Below are 19,060 nucleotides of genomic sequence, written 5' to 3' on the forward strand. Positions count from 1 at the left end.
TTTTAAAGAAACCTACCCATATTTATATTTTTAAAGCATAGGGTCTCTTCTTTTATTTGATATACTGTATGTTTATATAGTTAAAGAAGAACATCTGGCATTAAGGCCTTATGCTGGCGCTGGCTGGCAATTAAGAAAAATGCTGTGAAAGAGTTAAAAGTCTGATAAAAAAGCTAATTTACAAGAAAACATGTCACACGCACTTAGGGGGCGTGCACAGCAAAGCTTTTATGCCCGCGGCCGGGCATGTTTGGAAGCTCTGCGTTTTTCAAATACGCTAGCAGCTAGCGGTTTTCTTTGCTGCAAAAATGATTTTCAAGAAAAACATTTCTTAGTATTTTTGTCGTGTTTTCAGTAAAAATATCTAAAAATTCTTAAATTAAGATGCTTTTTCTTGATGAGCAAAACGACCCAAGAAAATAAGTCTAGTTTTTAGACCAAAATTATCAAATTTAAGAGATTTTGTGCATAAAACAAGGAAAAATGGGGTAATGCCAATGGGGTAAATTTTTAATTTTAGTGTTAAAGAAAAATTTTCAAGATTTTTTTGCTTACTCCATTAGCAGATTTTTTTGCTTATTTTAAATTTGATATTTTTTGGTCTAAAAACTAGACTTATTTTCTTGGGTCATTTTGCTCATCAAGAAAAAGCATCTTAATTTAAGAATTTTTTGATATTTTTACTGAAAACAAGACAAAAATACTAGGAATTTTTTTCTTGAAATTTTTTTTTTTGCAGTGTTCCGCGCTGAAAACCGGTGCTCGGCAGTTTTTAACACCCTCAGCGCTGAGCGCCGAGAGTTGAAAAATATTAAACTTTGGGTGAAAAGCTTGGCTCGTCAATGTCAGTTCTCATGTGAGCGTCCAATCACAGTGGAGGAGGGGCGGGACAAGTATCACAACAACCAACCAGCTCACAGCTGAAGTATCAGAGCTACCAAAGTGCTCAGCTGAAGAAAGCTGGCACTCATCTGAAAAACAGCTGGCATTCAGCATCCTCCAGGCGTTTTCAGCTCCGTTTAAAACTTTTGGTGTGCACAACCCCTTAGAGGGTTTTGCATCTGAACTCTTCAAATCAATACAGTAAATACCCAAAATATTATGAGAGATGCTGACAATTAAAGGGATAATACACAAAAATAAAAAATCTGTCATAATTTACTCATCCTCATGTTGATCTATTCTGTTAAACACAAATTAAGATATTATTTTAAATGATGGTAAGCACACACTCTTTCGCCGCCAGCATTTAAAAAAAAAAAAGTTTCCAGCCATTGCCAGCATTTTCTTGATTTTCACATTACAAAAAATCACCTCTCAAATATGGGTAGGTTTCTTCAAAAACACCACATTTTGATAATTGCGTTTTTGTGAAGGACTTTTGATAGAAATCAGATTCAGAGCGATCCTCAAAAACATACCCAGAGTTCTTACTCTTTCATTACTTCCGGGTTGGATAAGTTGCGGAAGACCTGGTGGATAATAGCGGTTTTGCGGAAAGCCGGAAATTCTTGTCATTGTAAGGAAGCTTTTTCTCATAACTAACGAGTTAACTCGTCAATGGCGTTGAAAGAGTTAAAAGTGGAAATCAATGGGTACCGTCAACAATAAATGACACAATTTTTGTGTAAAAGCATGAACAAAAAAAAGCAGTTCTGCAGATCTGTGTCATGTTTTTCCTCTTACTCTATAATATACTGAAATGCACAACATTACCATTTCTCCAATATGATCTACAAAAACCTCTGAGCTTTTTGTCATCTACAGCATGTGTTTAAATTCCAAGATTTTATCTTCTCTAATCCACAAACCCTTTATCCTCAAACCCTCACTTCTGCAGACTAATATAAACTGAGTGTGTCTGAACTATATGTGAGAAATCACCTGGATCTAATCTTTCCTATCAGTTAACACACACATGAGCACAGCGGCAGATTAGTTGTAATGACACTTTCTGTTATTCTTATTGTAAGCAGCCAGTAAGCAGCATAGACAGCTGAGATATGGCTCGCTCAGATTACCATTGCATGCATGCACGTTTTTACTATAATGTAAACAAGCTTAAAGCCTGCAGACTGTCTCCAATTTAAGAAAGGTGAAAAATCTGTAAACGTGATGTTCTCAAGCCTCTTCTCTGTTTTCTACTCTGCATACAACTTAATCTCTTTAGATACGCACTTCTTTGAATATTTTTAAAAACACGTCATGATGCATAGTCTTGGATGAAGAAATAATTCTCCACCCAGTGCTCTGCATGTGCACAAAACATAACCATCTGCCAGCAGCCTGAGAACAAAACAAATGTATGTTTGCACCCAAACACCTCTGAAACCCCTCTCTGTGTATTTTTCATCCACACAATTCTTCTTTCTTGTATTCGGTTTCATCAACCTGTCTTCAGCTGCTGTCTTCCATAGGCGAACATCTTGTGTAAACATCCGTGTTATGGTCGGGTCATAGGGCGTCAGGCTTCTGAGCTCTAAGCGTCAAGAAGCTGAATCAATCCTAGTATATAACTATTATTCTCTGGGGTGCAGGGTTCGAGACGGGTCACCTCTGATCAATATTTACAAAAAATAATCCTCTCTAAAATAAAACCCCATTCATGCTAACGTCGAACGAGCTGACGCTAATCTACTCTGCAAACAGTATTAGGTCAGAGCCCCCTGCCGAAAGATCTCTGTTTGGCAATGAGGTCTATAGAGCTTTATCTGGGACTATGAAGTATAATCTGCTTCTTTCAAAGGAATCAATCCTCCGCTTCTCCTTGAAAGCTTATTAGCACTTGTGCAGGAGCTAATCTCTATATTTACAGAAGATAGCATAACACTGGCACTAGTCTAGGAAGAAAAGCTAGACAATGTTTATCAAAGCATTATAATTATTTAAACTGCATTAAAATGTGTCTTTAATAAAGGCCATAATATTTTTGATTAATATTAGTGACTGTTTAAGAAAGTAAAGATTAAAATATAACATTGCTTACCGATGCAAGAGAATAAGCTGAAACAACTAAAACAGTTGTCTTTGTTAGATTTGAGAAAAATGTATGACACTTTAGTTGAAATATAAGTGTGGCTAACAGTTTTGGAGTCCTCATTTAAGTACTTTAGATTGTAATCTAAAGTAACCTGACTCGCTTTAATAATCATATCTAACAGTGGCGGCCGTGGACTTCTTTTTTCAAGGGCGCTCGATCCGAAGTTCGTTAAGACATGTATGTAGCCCGTTGTGTGTGTGGTTCGTAATTTCAAAATATGTGTTCTGCACGTCAAGTGATCCTGTGTGCATCACGTGTCTTGTCAAAATAAGTGCCTGCTGCAGATGCGGGTTTATGATAAAAGAGACGCTCGTGTTTGCCAGATACATAATCTCATGCGTAATCAGAGTTTACTGTTAAGGGAGTGTCTTGCGTGTATTTTGGGAACGTGAGCGTCTCTTTTATCATGCGTGTGCAGCAGGCACTTATTTTGACGAAACACGTGATGCACATGGTTCACATGACGCAAAAAATAATAATTTTTGAAAACAAAAGAAACACACATGACACTCCGAACACTTATTTTGAATTTGCACCCCTCGGATGAGCAGTTAAAAGCTGCCACTGGTATCTAACCTTATAAGCTTGTATTGCAATACTAGACAATTGCAGTTTTCTGTTTGCAGTGTCATAAAATTACCAGCCTCACGGGAGTTCATACAGTACATATTTTACAAGTTGGCAAATTCACATACATTTGTACAAAGTGAATCAAACAAAAATGTACAACTAAAAAAACTACACTGAAACCCCACCCCTAATATAACCCCAACATCACAGGAGCAAAAGCTAATTATATAAAAACATACAAGTGTGGTCGTACGAATAAATATGAATTAGCTACCTCGTAGAATACATACAAATTGCAATGAGATTGTGTTGAAATTAGAGATCAACCGATGTATCTGTTTCTTGATATTTTGCCCGATATTTAAGCATTTTCCCATTATCGGATATCGGTTTTGTAATATCTGATTGACCGATAATGCCGCCATCTTGTGGCCGTTTTGAGAATTGCGTGCTGAACGCCGTTTCATCACAGCATCTGAGGAGAGGAGCTAACAACGACAACAGCAAGCACAGCAAATAAGATGGCAAATTGACACGACTTCAACGACTTTGAGTATAGTTACTTTGCTTTAATTTATTAACGTATTTAACATAAACAACATTATTACACAGATGAGATGTAGCCGCTGCGCGGCTGCAGCTTTTCTCGTGTATAGGAAGCATTTTGTGCAGTATTTAGTGCTGCCGTGAAGAGCCATGTTTGCGAAAGGGGCATGAATTTGGGTGCACGAGCAAGGTGTGCGGGCTGACTCCGCTTCACTTCTGTAACCGCCCCAGCATTCCACAACTTCTTCTATTGACAATGAACTAAACACTCGCGGCTGCCACATACCATGTGAAACGGCCATAAGTCATATTAAAATTTACTAGATAAACGTTATTTTGCTAAATTTTTTTAAATATATGTCTGTGGATATTAGTTAATTATTTATTACCGCCGCGAGCTGTTGCAGATTGATACAGTTAATGCTTGAGTAAAAGCATAGATAAACAGCGCTGTTGACTTTGTATGTAATCTACTCACGCAAAGATGTGGGGCGATGTGAATGACGCAAAATTGTCAGTGTGATTGCCGCAAATATACGCTATTCCCCTCGTCTTTCGCGCAAGTTGAAAAAATTCAGCTAGAGTGAAGAATTCGCCTGACCCAACGTTAAATCCAGCGAGTAATAATGAGCGAGGAACACAATGCGAATAAATGATTTGCGTTTGGTGTGTATGTCCCATTAGAATAACATACTCCCTATAGACACGGAAAAGATGTTGCCTATTATGCACATTTTACAATGTGCTGTACAGTTAAATCTTTACATTTCAAATTATTTCAGCCCTCCAGGTACATCATTTATCATCAGGCAGCAGCAAGGCATAGCATTTGATACACAATACAGGACATTAAGGTAATGCATAATTTGAAGGGTCAAAAACGAAAATCAAAGTCCCCTCCAGCTATTCACCAGAAACCGGGGTACACATGAAAGCTAATGCCACATAGTGGGACTTCTTTTAAAATTTCTCATGGGGTACTGTAAAAGATTATACACTTAGGTGTAATCAATATCCTTGCTGAGGTTTAGGCAGAGAGCCAAACTTGAGGAACACTGTGAACAGCACACATTAGGATGACACATGATCATATATATGACCTGCTTGTTTTACATCTGCTTAGAGAACCACAGCCAACTGGGAGCCATCTAGCAATAAATTCATTAAATGCTGTACCATGGGCTATTTAAAAGGCTGCTTTTCTATTGCAAAACAGAGCTTTGAGTTTATATGTGAGTGTGCCTCTCCGGCGGCTGACTCTGACATGCGTATCTATACCCGTCATGCATGTGCTCTATGTCAAACACAGGAAAATATAACACACTCATAAAACAATCAATAACCCCCACTGAAGACCCCTGTGTAGAGGCAGCCGGTCTTTACCAGAAATATTTACACAACCTGAGGATAATATTTTGGTGTTTCACTGACTCAACTGCACATTGTCAAGAAGTGATGTCGGCGATAGAAAGGACACTGCTTAGCTGACTCAAGAGAACATTGTGAGATGTATCTAATGCAGATCAGATGTTCCCCTAAGCCTTTGTTTGGGGGAAAACAGGCCTTTTAACACAAGGATAAGAGAAAACTTTTGCTCACAGGCCCTGAGGTGTGCACATTTACTCTTCAGAAAAATAACACTCAGTATATAACTACAGAAAAAGTACAGATATGTTTTTATAAGAACTTTTTTTCTAAGATAATGGACAGTGAATTCCTTCTCTAAACCCTCAAATGAAAAGATAATACTGAAAACTACATGCAGTCTAAGTGGACAAAAAAAAGTTCACATCTGTATATAGATTAGAAAGAGATTTAACCATAGACTGTAAAAAAAGATGGATATAGTGTCCGTGAGGTCACCCATAGGATTCTGAAGAAGGGTTGTGCCGATAGACGATAGTATCGTGTATCGACGATCGTCAGACATATCGCAAATAGCGGGCTTTCATGATGATAGTTATTATTATCATCATCATGGTTTTACATTAACATGCGCATTGCATGCTCTTCCTCGCATGAGAGGGTTTGTGGGCTTTACTTTGCGCGAGAGAGCTTGTAATGCGCTCAGATTTCCTCTCACATGCACATGGACTCAAAGCGTGTGTCTTGGACTCTTGCTCGGACCTGAATGTGCGCATCTTGGACTCTTGCTCGGACCTGAATGGGCACGTCTTGGACTCTTGCTTGGACCTGAATGCACGCTTCTTGGACTCTTGTTCGGACCTGAATGCGCGCATCTTGGACTCTTGCTCGGACCTGAATGTGCGCATCTTGGACTCTTGCTCGGACCTGAATGGGCACGTCTTGGACTTTTGCTTGGACCTGAATGCACACATCTTGGACTCTTGCTCGGACCTGAATGGGCACGTCTTGGACTCTTGCTTGGACCTGAATGCGAGCATCTTGGACTCTTGCTTGGACCTGAATGCGTGCATCTTGGACTCTTGCTCGGACCTGAATGGGCACGTCTTGGACTCTTGCTTGGACCTGAATGCACGCTTCTTGGACTCTTGCTCGGACCTGAAAGCGCGCATCTTGGACTCTTGCTCGGACCTGAATGCGCACGTCTTGGACTCTTGCTCTGACCTGAATGTGCGCATCTTGGACTGCTGCTCGAACCTGAATGTGTGCGTCTTGGGCTCTTGCTTGGACCTGAATGCGTGCGGCATGGACTCTTGCTCGGACCTGAATGGGCACGTCTTGGACTCTTGCTTGGCCCTGAATGCACGCTTCTTGGACTCTTGTTCGGACCTGAAAGCGCGCATCTTGGACTCTTGCTCGGACCTGAATGCGCACGTCTTGGACTCTTGCTCGGACCTGAATGTGCGCATCTTGGACTGCTGCTCGAACCTGAATGTGTGCATCTTGGGCTCTTGCTCGGACCTGAATGCGTGCATCTTGGACTCTTGCTCAGACCTGAATGGGCACGTCTTGGACTCTTGCTTGGACCTGAATGCACGCTTCTTGGACTCTTGTTTGGACCTGAAAGCGCGCATCTTGGACTCTTGCTCGGACCTGAATGTGCACGTCTTGGACTCTTGCTCGGACCTGAATGTGCGCATCTTGGACTGCTGCTCGAACCCGAATGCATGCGTCTTGGGCTCTTGCTCGGACCTTAATGCGTGCGGCATGGACTCATTCTAGCACCTGAACTAATATGCGCAGCTCTGAGATTTCCTTGCACTAGAGAGGTTGTTAGGCGGGCAGAGGGTTAAAACCAGCAAGTGTGTTGTTCCCGCTCCCTGGCACGTAGAACATTTTAGACTTAATGACGCGGATGGATTAATGGCAACAGTTTTAAGAAGGTTGCGGTCATAACGTGACTTGTCATAGGTAAAGTAGTGGGGCAGTAGTTTAAAGGTGCTCTAAGCGAATTCACGCATTTTAGACCATAAAATTTTTTTGTTACACACAGCAAACATCTCCTCACTATCTGCTGCCTGTCCGCTGATCAAACTGTAAAAAAACGCGATCCAGTGTTCCAGCCAATAAACGACCAAAAGGCTACACTCCGTTTGTTTGAAAACAGTTCAAACATCAACAAAAAGTGACGTCACACAGATTTGCTTAGAGCGCCTTTAATGAATGAGTAAACAACTGCCCCACCCCCCGATACTATCGTGTAAAGGCGATCTCACGGGCTGACGATAGGACAATCTCAAAATGGAGCATATCGCCCAACACTATTCTGAAGTACGTTTTTGAAGCCTAAAGTCGTCGCCATCTTGGCCGCGCGTCACTGAGCATCACTCGCGTATATCCAAAAATGGGTAAAGAGTCGGAATGTGGGTGAAGCTGAGGTGGCTGGTTGCTGAAACCACGCCCCCTAGCTCGACTCTAGTGACCGCAGTGGCAGTTCACCCCTCAATCAAGTGGCCACGCCCTTAATAGGCTTAATTTAATATAAACGGATGTGTTACAAAAAAAATTACCCCCCTCACATTTGTCATGAAGGGCAAAATTAGCTATATAGACCCAAAACAATTTTTGTACCAGGCTATAAACATATTATTTTTTACTCTAAAGTTGCCCCTCGTATTTAACGCACAAAGAAGGTAAAACATTATTCAATGCTAGATCATAAACTTTATAAAACCTTTAAATTGATCTAAATCTAAGTTCAAAAGAAGCCAAGATATTCTATATAATAAACTGATGCTGATCCTGGAGGTTGATTTTTGTTAAAATCTTTTCTGTAAAACTGCTTTACACCCATGCAAATTGGGAAAAGCACTATGAAAATAAAACTGAACTAAAATACAGCATAGTGCTTTAGTCCAGTAAATAGACAGTATAATAACAGCCATGACCCAAAAATCCAGCGTAATATACAAAATAGGGGTTAAAAACGTTTAGTAATGGTGTTGTTTAGTATGATGCCTATTTTTTATCTTAGTCTCTAAAAAATGCTGAGTTATTTTCAACCCAGCATAGGGTCAAAAATGGCAGACCCAACCTATATAGGTTTGTATTTTAACCTCTACTGGGTTGTTTTAACCCAAAATGCTGGGTTATTTTAACCCATTGTTGGGTCAACCATAAACATTTTCAAGTTCATCCCTTTTTGACTAAACGCTGGGATAAAAATAACCCAGCATTTTTTTAGATTGTATTAAATTGACTTAATTTCCGATAGTCAAAGAGAAAATATGCACTGTTTTAGTGCATTACAATAATATTTATATACAATTTATATTTAATGATTTTCCTATTTTCTATGTTTACTTTTTTTCATATAAAGCTCCTAATAATGCAACATTATAATAAAGTGCTATACAAATACATTTGAATTTAACTTATTTAAAACTTCACAAGGATCATTTTAAAAAGTCAGACAACACACAAGGCATCATCCGTTCTTTCCGCTCACTCAAGTCTCATACTGTACTTGCCAACACAGACTAAAATGTGGCAATCTGATGCACAGCTTCCATATGCTGAGGGTTTTTTATGCTTAAAATAAACAGAACGCTCACCACAGTCAGTCATATTTATATTGGCCTGGGTTTCCTGATTTGGATGAGATCTGTTTCAGTAGTGCTGGCATGCTGTGGGTCAGACTGAGAGAGCTTTTAGGGAGCAATAACTTTTATTCCCCTCAGTGCCATAAAATAAATTCAGCATTCACTTCAATTGAGGCAGGGATTGAATGCAGGAGAAAAAGGAAAGCAAAAAAGAAACATATAAATAACTTTTAGCACTTCCTGCTAGTTAGAAAAAATTTACATCTAAAGCAATAGTTTAGCACTTGTCAAACCTATCAAGAAAAGGTTCTGAGGATACATCTTAACAATTTAATAACGCTACTGGTGTTGTGGTGATCGTATAGTGTAGATTTATAATGCGTCTATGATTTGTATTCTTATACAACCCATAGCATGTGTCCATGCACTTAAACGAATAAGGACATGCTATTACTTTTTTTACAGTTGTTTCTTTTACACTTCACTCAGTTTATAACATCACATGTTTATCTGGCCCTAAACTCTTACTGGCACTTGAAGTCCTAGTACTGCTATGAGGTTGCAAGCGTACAGTAACTCCAGTATAAGCCTAACTCGCTGTGTTTGTGGCATCAATGCTGAAATCTGAGCATTAACACCCTACTGACTTAAAGGGACACTCCACTTTTTTTGAAAATATGCTCATTTTCTAGCTCGCCTAGAGTTAAAGATTTTATTTTTACAGTTTTGGAATCCATTCAGCTGATCTCCGGGTCTGGCGGACCACTTTTAGCATAGCTTAGCATAATCCATTGAATCTGATTAGACCATTAGCATTGCGCTAAAAAATAACAAAAGAGTTTCGATATTTGTCCTATTTAAAACTTGATTCTTCTGTAGTTACATCGTGAACTAAGACAGACGGAAAATTAAAAGCTGCGATTTTCTAGGCAGATATGGCTAGGAACTATACTCTCATTCTGGCGTAATAATCAAGGAGTTTGCTGCTTAACATGGCTGCAGGTGGCGCAATGATATTACGTAGTGCCGAAAATAGCCCCCTGCTATTGAAAGTTACCAAGGGGACTATTTTTGGGCAATGCATAATATCATTGCACCTCCTGCAGCAATGTTACGGCAGCAAAGTTCTTGATTATTACGCCAGAATGAGAGTATAGTTCCTCGCCATATATCTGCCTAGAAACTTCTAATTTTCTGTTGGTATTAGTACACGATGTAACTACAGAAGAGTCAAGTTTTAAATAGGAAAAATATCGAAACTTTTTGGTTATTTTTGAGCGTGATGCTAATGGTCTAATTAGATTCAATGGATTATGCTAAGATATGCTAAAATTGGTACCGCCAGACCCGGTGATCGGCTGAATGGATTTCCAAAACTGTAAAAATCAGATGTTTAGCTCTAGGGGAGCTGGAAAATTATCTTTTTTTTTTTTTAAAAGTGAAGTGTCCCTTTAACAAAAGTCCCAGTAGCAGTTGAGCGATCAAACACTAAAGCTGAAATATCCAAGTATGCAATGGTGGTTAGCAAATATTATCAGAAAAAGCAGAGCAGTTCTGTGGTCATGACCTTGGTTCACCTATAATTTTAAAATGATAATTTGTCTTCTACTCTGGAAAAACACACAGGTAACAATTTTCTTGAAAGTTTGGTTTTGAATTCATTTGGGTTTGAATTCATTTTCCCCTAAAATGCATAAATTTAGGATGTGCGTAAGTATACTGTAGTAATAACTAGCTTTGTATAAAACAATAAACGTCTGTGTTATGACGTCATTTTTAAAACCAAGCAAGTCAAGTCAAAAGAACATCAAAAACTTGTCTGCTGCTGTGATATGTGGCACATCCCTTATGTACACTTAGTCAGTCACATGTGCAGTCTAAATACTGACTTCTTACAAGTGAGTTATAAACCTGTCATCACACTTGTACTTCAAAATGTTTCTTAAAAATGGCAAACATTCACCCAGATGTTCAAAATAAATCTGTGTCAATTTTTCAAACACCAATAAACTTAGCTCATATAGTACAGATTTAATGCATAATTTAACACTGAACATGTGCATGTCTTTTTAGATTAAACAAAAAGTATAAAAGTAAGAACAGTACTTTACCTTTGTAGCTAAGCTTAACTCTTGGCACACTTTCCTTCATGCAGTTTATCTCAGGCAGACAGAGAAAGAGAATCGCCAGCACGGAGCACCAGACAGGAGAGATCCTCTCCGTCCCGACCCTTCCATTCCAGCCGAGCATCCTGCCCTGTGGTAGATACTGGTGTCTGCTCCTCTGTTCCTCTCTGTCTGGATCTCCAACTGTCTCCATGATGGGAGGGGAAAGCTTTGCTGTGGACCTGTAATGGATTGAGTGGATTTGAGTTATCTAAAGGAGTGGCTGGGAGTTGTTAGCATATAAGTGTGTGCGTGTGTGCATGTGTAAAATCTTGTTAAATCCCGAGCGAATGTTCAGCTGCTTTGCTGCGGTTTCTTTCAGGCATCCGAGCTGCCCTGCATCAGCTGCTGCTCTATTCAGATCCTCCCTTTTGTCCACCAACACGCATACTTTCTCCGTCCCTTTTTCTCTTTCTAAATCTGTTTGTCTCTAAACAAAAGGTCAGCCTGATGAGCGCAACCACTTTCAGCCCTTCTTTCAAACGCCTTTCTTTTTTCACACCCATCTCTCATCTGCCCGGTCCCTTTCTCCCCAATACAACAGACAGTATTATAAACCCTTGGGCTGGGTCGGACTCGGGGTGATGATCATGTCTGAATTTGCTTCATTAGTCAACAGGGTGGCATGAAATTGTGGGAGAGAGCAAGAAAACTGTAGCAGTTTGTCTTCATTAGGAGATTTTCTTCAGCGGGGAATCATTAAGAACAAGGATTTTTACATCCACCCGCTCTCCAGAGCGTAGGCTCTCGAAAAATACCCATTATTTTAAATGAGCAAATGAATGACCGAACAAATTCATGAATAAATAAAGAATGAAAGAATGTGTAAATGCATGCAGCGCTAAACTGACACTGGTTCACTTGACATCCAACAAATGACTAATTGGTTTGGTGACGTCAACTATTGCATATATCTAGATTTAATAGACTTTGGTGATCCTTTCAATATGTTGTTGCTCTAAGGAATGTTTTTCTGTACCTTAACACACACATATTTCTAACATTAACATAAAGATAAGTCAGATATGTCTGTTTATGTATTATTTTAAAGAATAAGGTGATAGTAGAGATAGCTTTGATTTTGATTGATCATACGGCATCAGAACTGTATATATTGGGTTTAAAGGGGCAAAGGAGCTATCTCAAAGAGCAAATGTCATAAGGATATCAGCACAGGGATTCTTGGGTAATGCCTCCGTCTCATACAAGTTCATACACTACTGTTTTTTTTTTTTTTTTTTGGATTTTATGTATATCTCTCAAAAAGCTTCCTACACCTACCACAGTCCATGCATTATTTTACTCCGCAGCTCCTCAAAGGGGTCACCCCAAGTTCGTTATTCGGAGCTCGGGTTACGTTTTTGTTATTCTTGGCAGGGGTCAATTACATTGCTATGGTTGTGGTTGGGTCTAGGGGTTATCCATGTGTAAATAATCTTCATTTTAACACACATGGACACCAAGTTAGACATTGTGTTATGTTTTCATAACATACTAATGGCAACATGCAATGAAAATTTGTCTTGGTTACATCACAAGTAATTCCTGTCATTCTGTCAAGTGGTGGCTCGATTCTGTAAATCCACATTGGATTGTGTAGGGGAAATACAATCATACTAACATTACTCATATCCTTTACCATGGGTTTATATGATTACATTTCAATTCATTCTGGGATGGCTAATGCCTTTAATATTTTATGCAATTATATTATTTCACATCTTAGCTCCCATGGCTACCTGCGGTACAGCTAACATTTTATTCATTAAAGTCGCCATCAAATTAAAAGGAGAAACTGTAATTTGTTTTGGAAGATTTTAGCATTTTTTTTACAAATGACTTATCTGTGAGCGTCCAGGGATTCCCGCAGCACTTTGCAGTTTGGGCGGCCCGCCCAAAGGTCGTCCAAAAAAAAGATAAATAATTTCGCTGCACAAAAGTCCATCAAGTGCATCTCTGAGAATAGCGTGGACGCGCTTCACACCGCGAGCGGGCACGCGCGCCACACGGTCGAAATGAGAAAGACGTGGTCCAGACCTGGAGGATAGCCAGTTGATAAAACACGTGTCCGTGAGAACTGTAAGTGGACTTATGTTTTGGGATTATTTAAGCCTGTTATTGTATTATATTGCTCATTATCTTTAATCAAAAACGCAAAACTCCTCCCATCCTCAAAACGATCTCACAATCTGATTGGCTGACGCGCGTTGCCGCTTAAAAAGTTGAGAAATGTTCAACTTCTGCAACAAGCAACGGCAGTAAGCAGCACCGACGGATCCACAATTCAGTTCGGCAACGTATGACGTCACCCATTAAAAGTGAATGGGAAGTGCTAATGCTTACGCCCGTGTGAACATACCGTAAGAAAATCGCTACTTTCATTTCATGGCGACTTATAAGACAAAAATTGAAGGCTATTGGTTTATTATAAACAAAATTATGGATTTACTGCCAAATATGATGGCTAACAAAATGACTAATTGTTCTAAATAATAAATTTAGAAGTTACAAAAAATAAATCATTTTCTTATAGCATATTCATTATTATGATCGATTAAAATTTACATTGTAAAAATGTGGTTTGCACAGACTGCATCCTAAACTTCCAAAAAGTATGCTCAGTAAACAAGGGGAGAATAAATACAGAACATTTTAAATAAATAATATGTCAAGTAGTGTCAATGTGTAAATAAACTTAGTCCGAAAGGAATTTCCAATGTATGCACACACACCGTCAGGCCAGGTTTTGTGTACAAAATCGAAATTTATTCCAGTCAAAATTCCACTTGTGCGCACAACATGTATATATGATCTTCTGTACCGTGGTAATGCGTATACAACCCAACTCAGTACCAATAATGCAAACATTTGTGAAATCATATTTCCCTCATTTGTTATGAATACAAATTAAATTACACTTGCCTCAGGAAACTGTTGAATGACAGACAGCTTATACATATGGAAAGAATGGATAAAGAAACCTTTACTTGAACTCATTGAATCGCATTTTGGAAACTCCTTTGGCTTTGAAAGCACATGCATAGCCTATGTCATAATGGCTCACTCTCAAATTTCATTTAAAAATCCTCAACAACTGTTTCCTACAGGCTTTAAGTCTGACTTAAGGTAATTTTCTATTTCCACAGCTGTTATCATCATCCACGAATCACAGCGCTCTGAAGTTTGCCTGTTATGGCAAAGGCAACGGAGAAAAGATATTAAATGACAGGGGAAAGTAAAAAAAGCTTTCCATTGTGTCGCGCAAACATTAACAGGAATGAAACTCGCTCTTAAGTCGTGTTTGTTTGAGCCAAGTCCATGTTTAATGATACGTTTTTAATCCCCTCTATCATCTTCAAAGAAAGAAAAGTTTCAGTTCTCATACCTGCACTTAGCTTAGAGAAGGTCAGGTGCATATCTAATGACAAAGAGCAGATGGAGAGGAAGACAGACAGCAGTGAATAAAATCCCTCCAGCCAACATTCTCAAACCTGAATCCCTGACACTCTGTCTGTCTGCGAGTGACAGGTTTAGGGAATTATGGGTAATTCTATACATCCTGAGAGAAACCACCGAAGATATAATGGAGAGGGGACAAAGTGCTCAGATAATGTCTCCTCTCGATTCTCTGTGTTTGGACGGGGCAGCTTGAAAATGTTACTGTTATCTACACAGGTGAACAGATGGTGTTAGGGTTACACCGTGTGAAAAAAGGACGGGGTGTCTGACATTGTTTAGTTTTTTTATCATTGGTGTTCAGGTGAGTAAGGCTGCTGACAGGAGTCCACTGAAGGAGACAAAGCTTAAAGTCAGTCAGTCATGTAACTTGCTCATGAGAGAAAACACACAGACAGTACACTAAAAACAGTATTGGTAAAAATAGGTACCGCATTTTCCGGACTAAAATTCACATCATTCAAAGACTCACAAATTTACGTGACTATAGGTACGTAATTTCGTGATACTGGGTTGCATATTCCTCCCGCTTTGATTCACAGCCTGTAAGTTAACTCTTGTTAGCAACTGAATCTTTCAAACATGGTAAGGAGCGTCACATTCTGGCTGACGTCAGAAGTATTCAGGCCAATCACAACGTACAGATTAGCTAGCCTATCAGGGACACAGAGCTTTTCAAATCCGTGCGTTTCAACAAGGAATAATTGACGATGGGCCGCTGAATTTTAAGAAAATAATGCACACCCAAGGTAGTAATCGCGGAGTGCTGTTACACCACGGGTGTGCTTTATTTACGATTAATTCAAAGGACCGGAGTCAATTATTTCGCTTATACCACGTTTACCACAAACATTGCTCTGGTGCCTATTTTTAAGACATTTGACATAAAAGTTAGGCGTGCGGTTCTCAGAAATGAATGCATACCCACGGAACATTTCTCAGCCAATCAGAATACAGCATTCAATAGACCTGTAGGCTTGCCGCGATGGTCGGTGAAACGGTGATAACCGGTGCTTCAGCCTCTCACCGGTTAGATCACTTGCCCACCGCGACACCGTCTTTCACCGTCGTTTTGATATTTTCGTGTAATTACATCATTTATTTTCGTTAGAGAAAGCAAACACTTACAACTGAAAGTGTCTGCTGACTGAATTTAGCGGAGCTGAACGCGCGTCACGTCACAGAGAGCAGCAGGTGTCAGATTTCATTTATTCCTGTCAGAGTGTGCGAGGCGAGCTGACTGACCAGACGAAGGCAGAAGCCGCGCCCGCGTGCTCACTCGTTTTTGTTATAATATACATAAATGATGTTTAATATAACCGAGATCGTTTTGTTCTTGTGTTTTTCATCAAGAAAAATAATAAAGCCATCATTCAAGCAGCGCTTTATGGAGAAGTAGCCGGTTTGCTCTGCTTGGGACTGACAGGTTCTGTGAGAATTACCTGGGCACATTGACTCAAGCACTTAAGTAAACCAGCTGTTTCACTCGCATTGCACGCAATTCATATGCGATTTAACGCAGCATACGCAAGCACTGCATTTAAACAGTTGCGTAATTCAAAAGTGAAAGTAAAATGTGCACGTCTGCATGCGCATTTATAAGCCCCTCCCACCCGGTGAAACCGGGATCACCGGGTTTGTGACTCGCCGATTAACCGGTGAGAAAATTCTGTCACCGCGGCAACTCTATAGACCTGTGGTATAATGAACCATAAACCATTCAAACATATTGCATTATACCAAATACACAAAATAATGTTTTTTAGCAATGAAACAGGTGCTCTTTAAAGCCATCAGACGATTTTCATCTGGTAAGTTATTTAAATGTGCTTTCTGCAGACTTTAAAAATGGGACCTGGAGTCCCATTATCACTGAGATGGTAAATAACGTTTTAGCAGCCATCCACAACACCCTAACAACCTTAAAGCAACACTTTGGCAACCACCCATAATGCCCCAGCACTATTTCTTTAAAAAACAATGTATTTTTTAGAGAGCTTATCCAGAAATTCCTTCAATAAGGCACAGCTTTCTGCATCCTAAATGAGTCAAAGGATGTAAAGAAATGAAGGACAGTTGGTCTTTCTGGGTCATTTACTGTTTATGTAGTTAAGAGAAATGGCAAAGAGGGAAAAACTGAAAAAAGTACCGGCGAAAGAGAGAGACAGAAGTCTGAAAGACCAATGGCACTTCTGTGCTACAACCTTTTAACACCATAATGGCACTATGCTCCAAAGACACACAGGCGTACAGTAAACACACTTAAGCACGGACAGACACACAACAGCCGAAATCCATCACTATGTCACTTAGTGCTGTACCTCGTACACAGAGAAAACCCAGTCCCTCTTTTCTATAGCATGTGTTTTTCTCCAAATATACTGTACAGTGTGTCACACATCTATCTTGCTAAATGAGCACGCAAAACATTATATTTTGGACATATATGAGTATCCTGTGTGCCTGTGCATTCAAATCGAAAGAAAACCTAAAATCGTGTAAAACCCAGGGATATTTTTCATCAGCGCAATCATAACTGGGGTTGGTATCCATGAACTGATAATATTTACTTTAATCAGCCAATACCTAAGCCCTGGACACTTATCAAAAAGTCTGTCTCTCTTTTGACACACATACTCTGCGTGCGTGCACTACAGCTGTGGCTTATGACTGAAACGTTTTCTTGGACTCACCCCATAAAACCGCAGGGTGTGTGAGCGAGAGTTTCCATAAAGTCTGCGTGCATCACAGAGACGTATTATCCGGCCCGTTAACACAGGGCAAATGCTGCCGGGAGGAAGAAAAAGCCCCTTCTCACTCGCTCAAGTGTGGCGTCCTGGCATGCTTTAGTCCCCCAAGCTTGCTTCTGGAGAACCGCAGAGTCAACTATAAATGCCTATCATAGCTTGTGCTGTTGGCACATAAGTGTAAGGAGGACCAGAGACAGACTGGGAATATCCCATCATTCATTGCTTTGACAGACACACTTTACTCCCATTAAACATTCCTCACCTGCCAGCCCTGTAAAATAATCTGTTTTCATAACCTTGTTAATCTTTCTTTAATTTGTTCAGTTTTATCAGCTTGACATACAGTAGACTGCATCTGTATTTATGAACAGAATAAACAGGGTTGAAGGATACTTTATTGCATTTACATAATGCTTACAAAATCTGAAGATGTACAACCGCATGGACAATTGTTTAATTTGTGTGTGCTTTTGTTAGCTGCCTTTTTGTGTCATCCAATTCATGCACTTGTTGCAGTCACATATTTGCTTGGGTGGGCTTGCCACAACAATTATGTTTAATAAGACACAGCTGGGTTTTAAATATTCTGAAATGAAATGAATGTCTCTTCACATCTAAGACGGGAAAACACATTGTTTGTTGATCTCTCAAAAAAACATGCCACTGTTTGAAATGCTGTTGCTCATCCAATGATCTTAAACATAGGCAATAAAGTGTAACAAAATATGAGATTCTATCCCACATCTATCTATCTGTCTGTCTGTCTGTCTGTCTGTCTGTCTATCTATCTATCTATCTATCTATCTATCTATCTATCTATGAGAGAGAGAGAGAGAGAGAGAGAGAGAGGGAGAGAGAGAGAGAGAGAGAGAGAGGACGATATACTGTACAAAGATAAACAGACAAACGACAGATTGTTATGCTTATCAATGTTGCACATGATGCTGTGATGCACCCTCAAACTTAATTTTTTTTTTTTGCAATTGCAACATCTGCCCCAAGTTGAACTTGTCATCTAATAAATTATCGAAATATTAAATAAACAAGTACCTGTACGCGCTTGGGTCTGCCGATGTTTACTCCGATGAGCAGTTTGACACTTCAAGATCCGTTATTATCCAGTCATGCTTAAATTTCTTCACGACGTGTCCTATGTACCCTAAACTGGGCTCTCTTTGCCTTTACTGAAGGAGACACTTAAAGTAAAAAAACAATTTAGACGCAAAAAGTTACCTCTACGTTTGACTGGACTCCGCTTTGACTGAGGTATCCGCGTCTCTGGAGCTCGTGTCTGCTTGCCTCGCGCCCAGTGCGCGAATTACTGCCGCGTGCAGGGAGGGGGACGGGGCGAGCGCGCGCCTCAGCTTCAACTAAGAGACGCGCATTACCTCAGCTCAGTTGACGATTTAATTCGTATATATTATATTTGATTGTAAACAAATTACCTGAGTGAAATATAAAGTGAATTTATTGTTTATTTAGTAGATGCTTTTATTACAAATGACGTAACCACTGTTTCCCCAAGATCCTGTAAATCATAATGAACAAACACTGGATTTCATTTAA

At 39.6% G+C, this 19,060-nt stretch overlaps 1 protein-coding gene across 3 annotated transcripts in view; it reads right to left on the reverse strand.

Annotated features, from left to right (window-relative positions):
• sema3d (sema domain, immunoglobulin domain (Ig), short basic domain, secreted, (semaphorin) 3D) overlaps positions 1 to 18,821 on the reverse strand; it is a 51,814-nt gene extending 32,993 nt beyond the window's left edge. Inside the window, exons 1-2 of one of the 3 annotated variants that reach the window (XM_073853757.1) lie at positions 18,545 to 18,821; positions 11,235 to 11,470 (exon numbers count right to left, since the gene is read on the reverse strand). In XM_073853757.1, the coding sequence (XP_073709858.1) occupies positions 11,235 to 11,442 (208 nt within the window). In that variant the 5' untranslated portion in view covers positions 11,443 to 11,470; positions 18,545 to 18,821. The remainder of the gene's footprint in view (positions 1 to 11,234; positions 11,471 to 18,544) is intronic. The other 2 variants (XM_073853756.1, XM_055174286.2) reach the window with 2 other exon arrangements.
• Between the last annotated feature and the right edge of the window lie 239 nt (positions 18,822 to 19,060).

Source organism: Misgurnus anguillicaudatus, chromosome 15, assembly GCF_027580225.2.
Source record: "Misgurnus anguillicaudatus chromosome 15, ASM2758022v2, whole genome shotgun sequence".
Classification (NCBI taxonomy): Eukaryota; Metazoa; Chordata; class Actinopteri; order Cypriniformes; family Cobitidae; genus Misgurnus; species Misgurnus anguillicaudatus.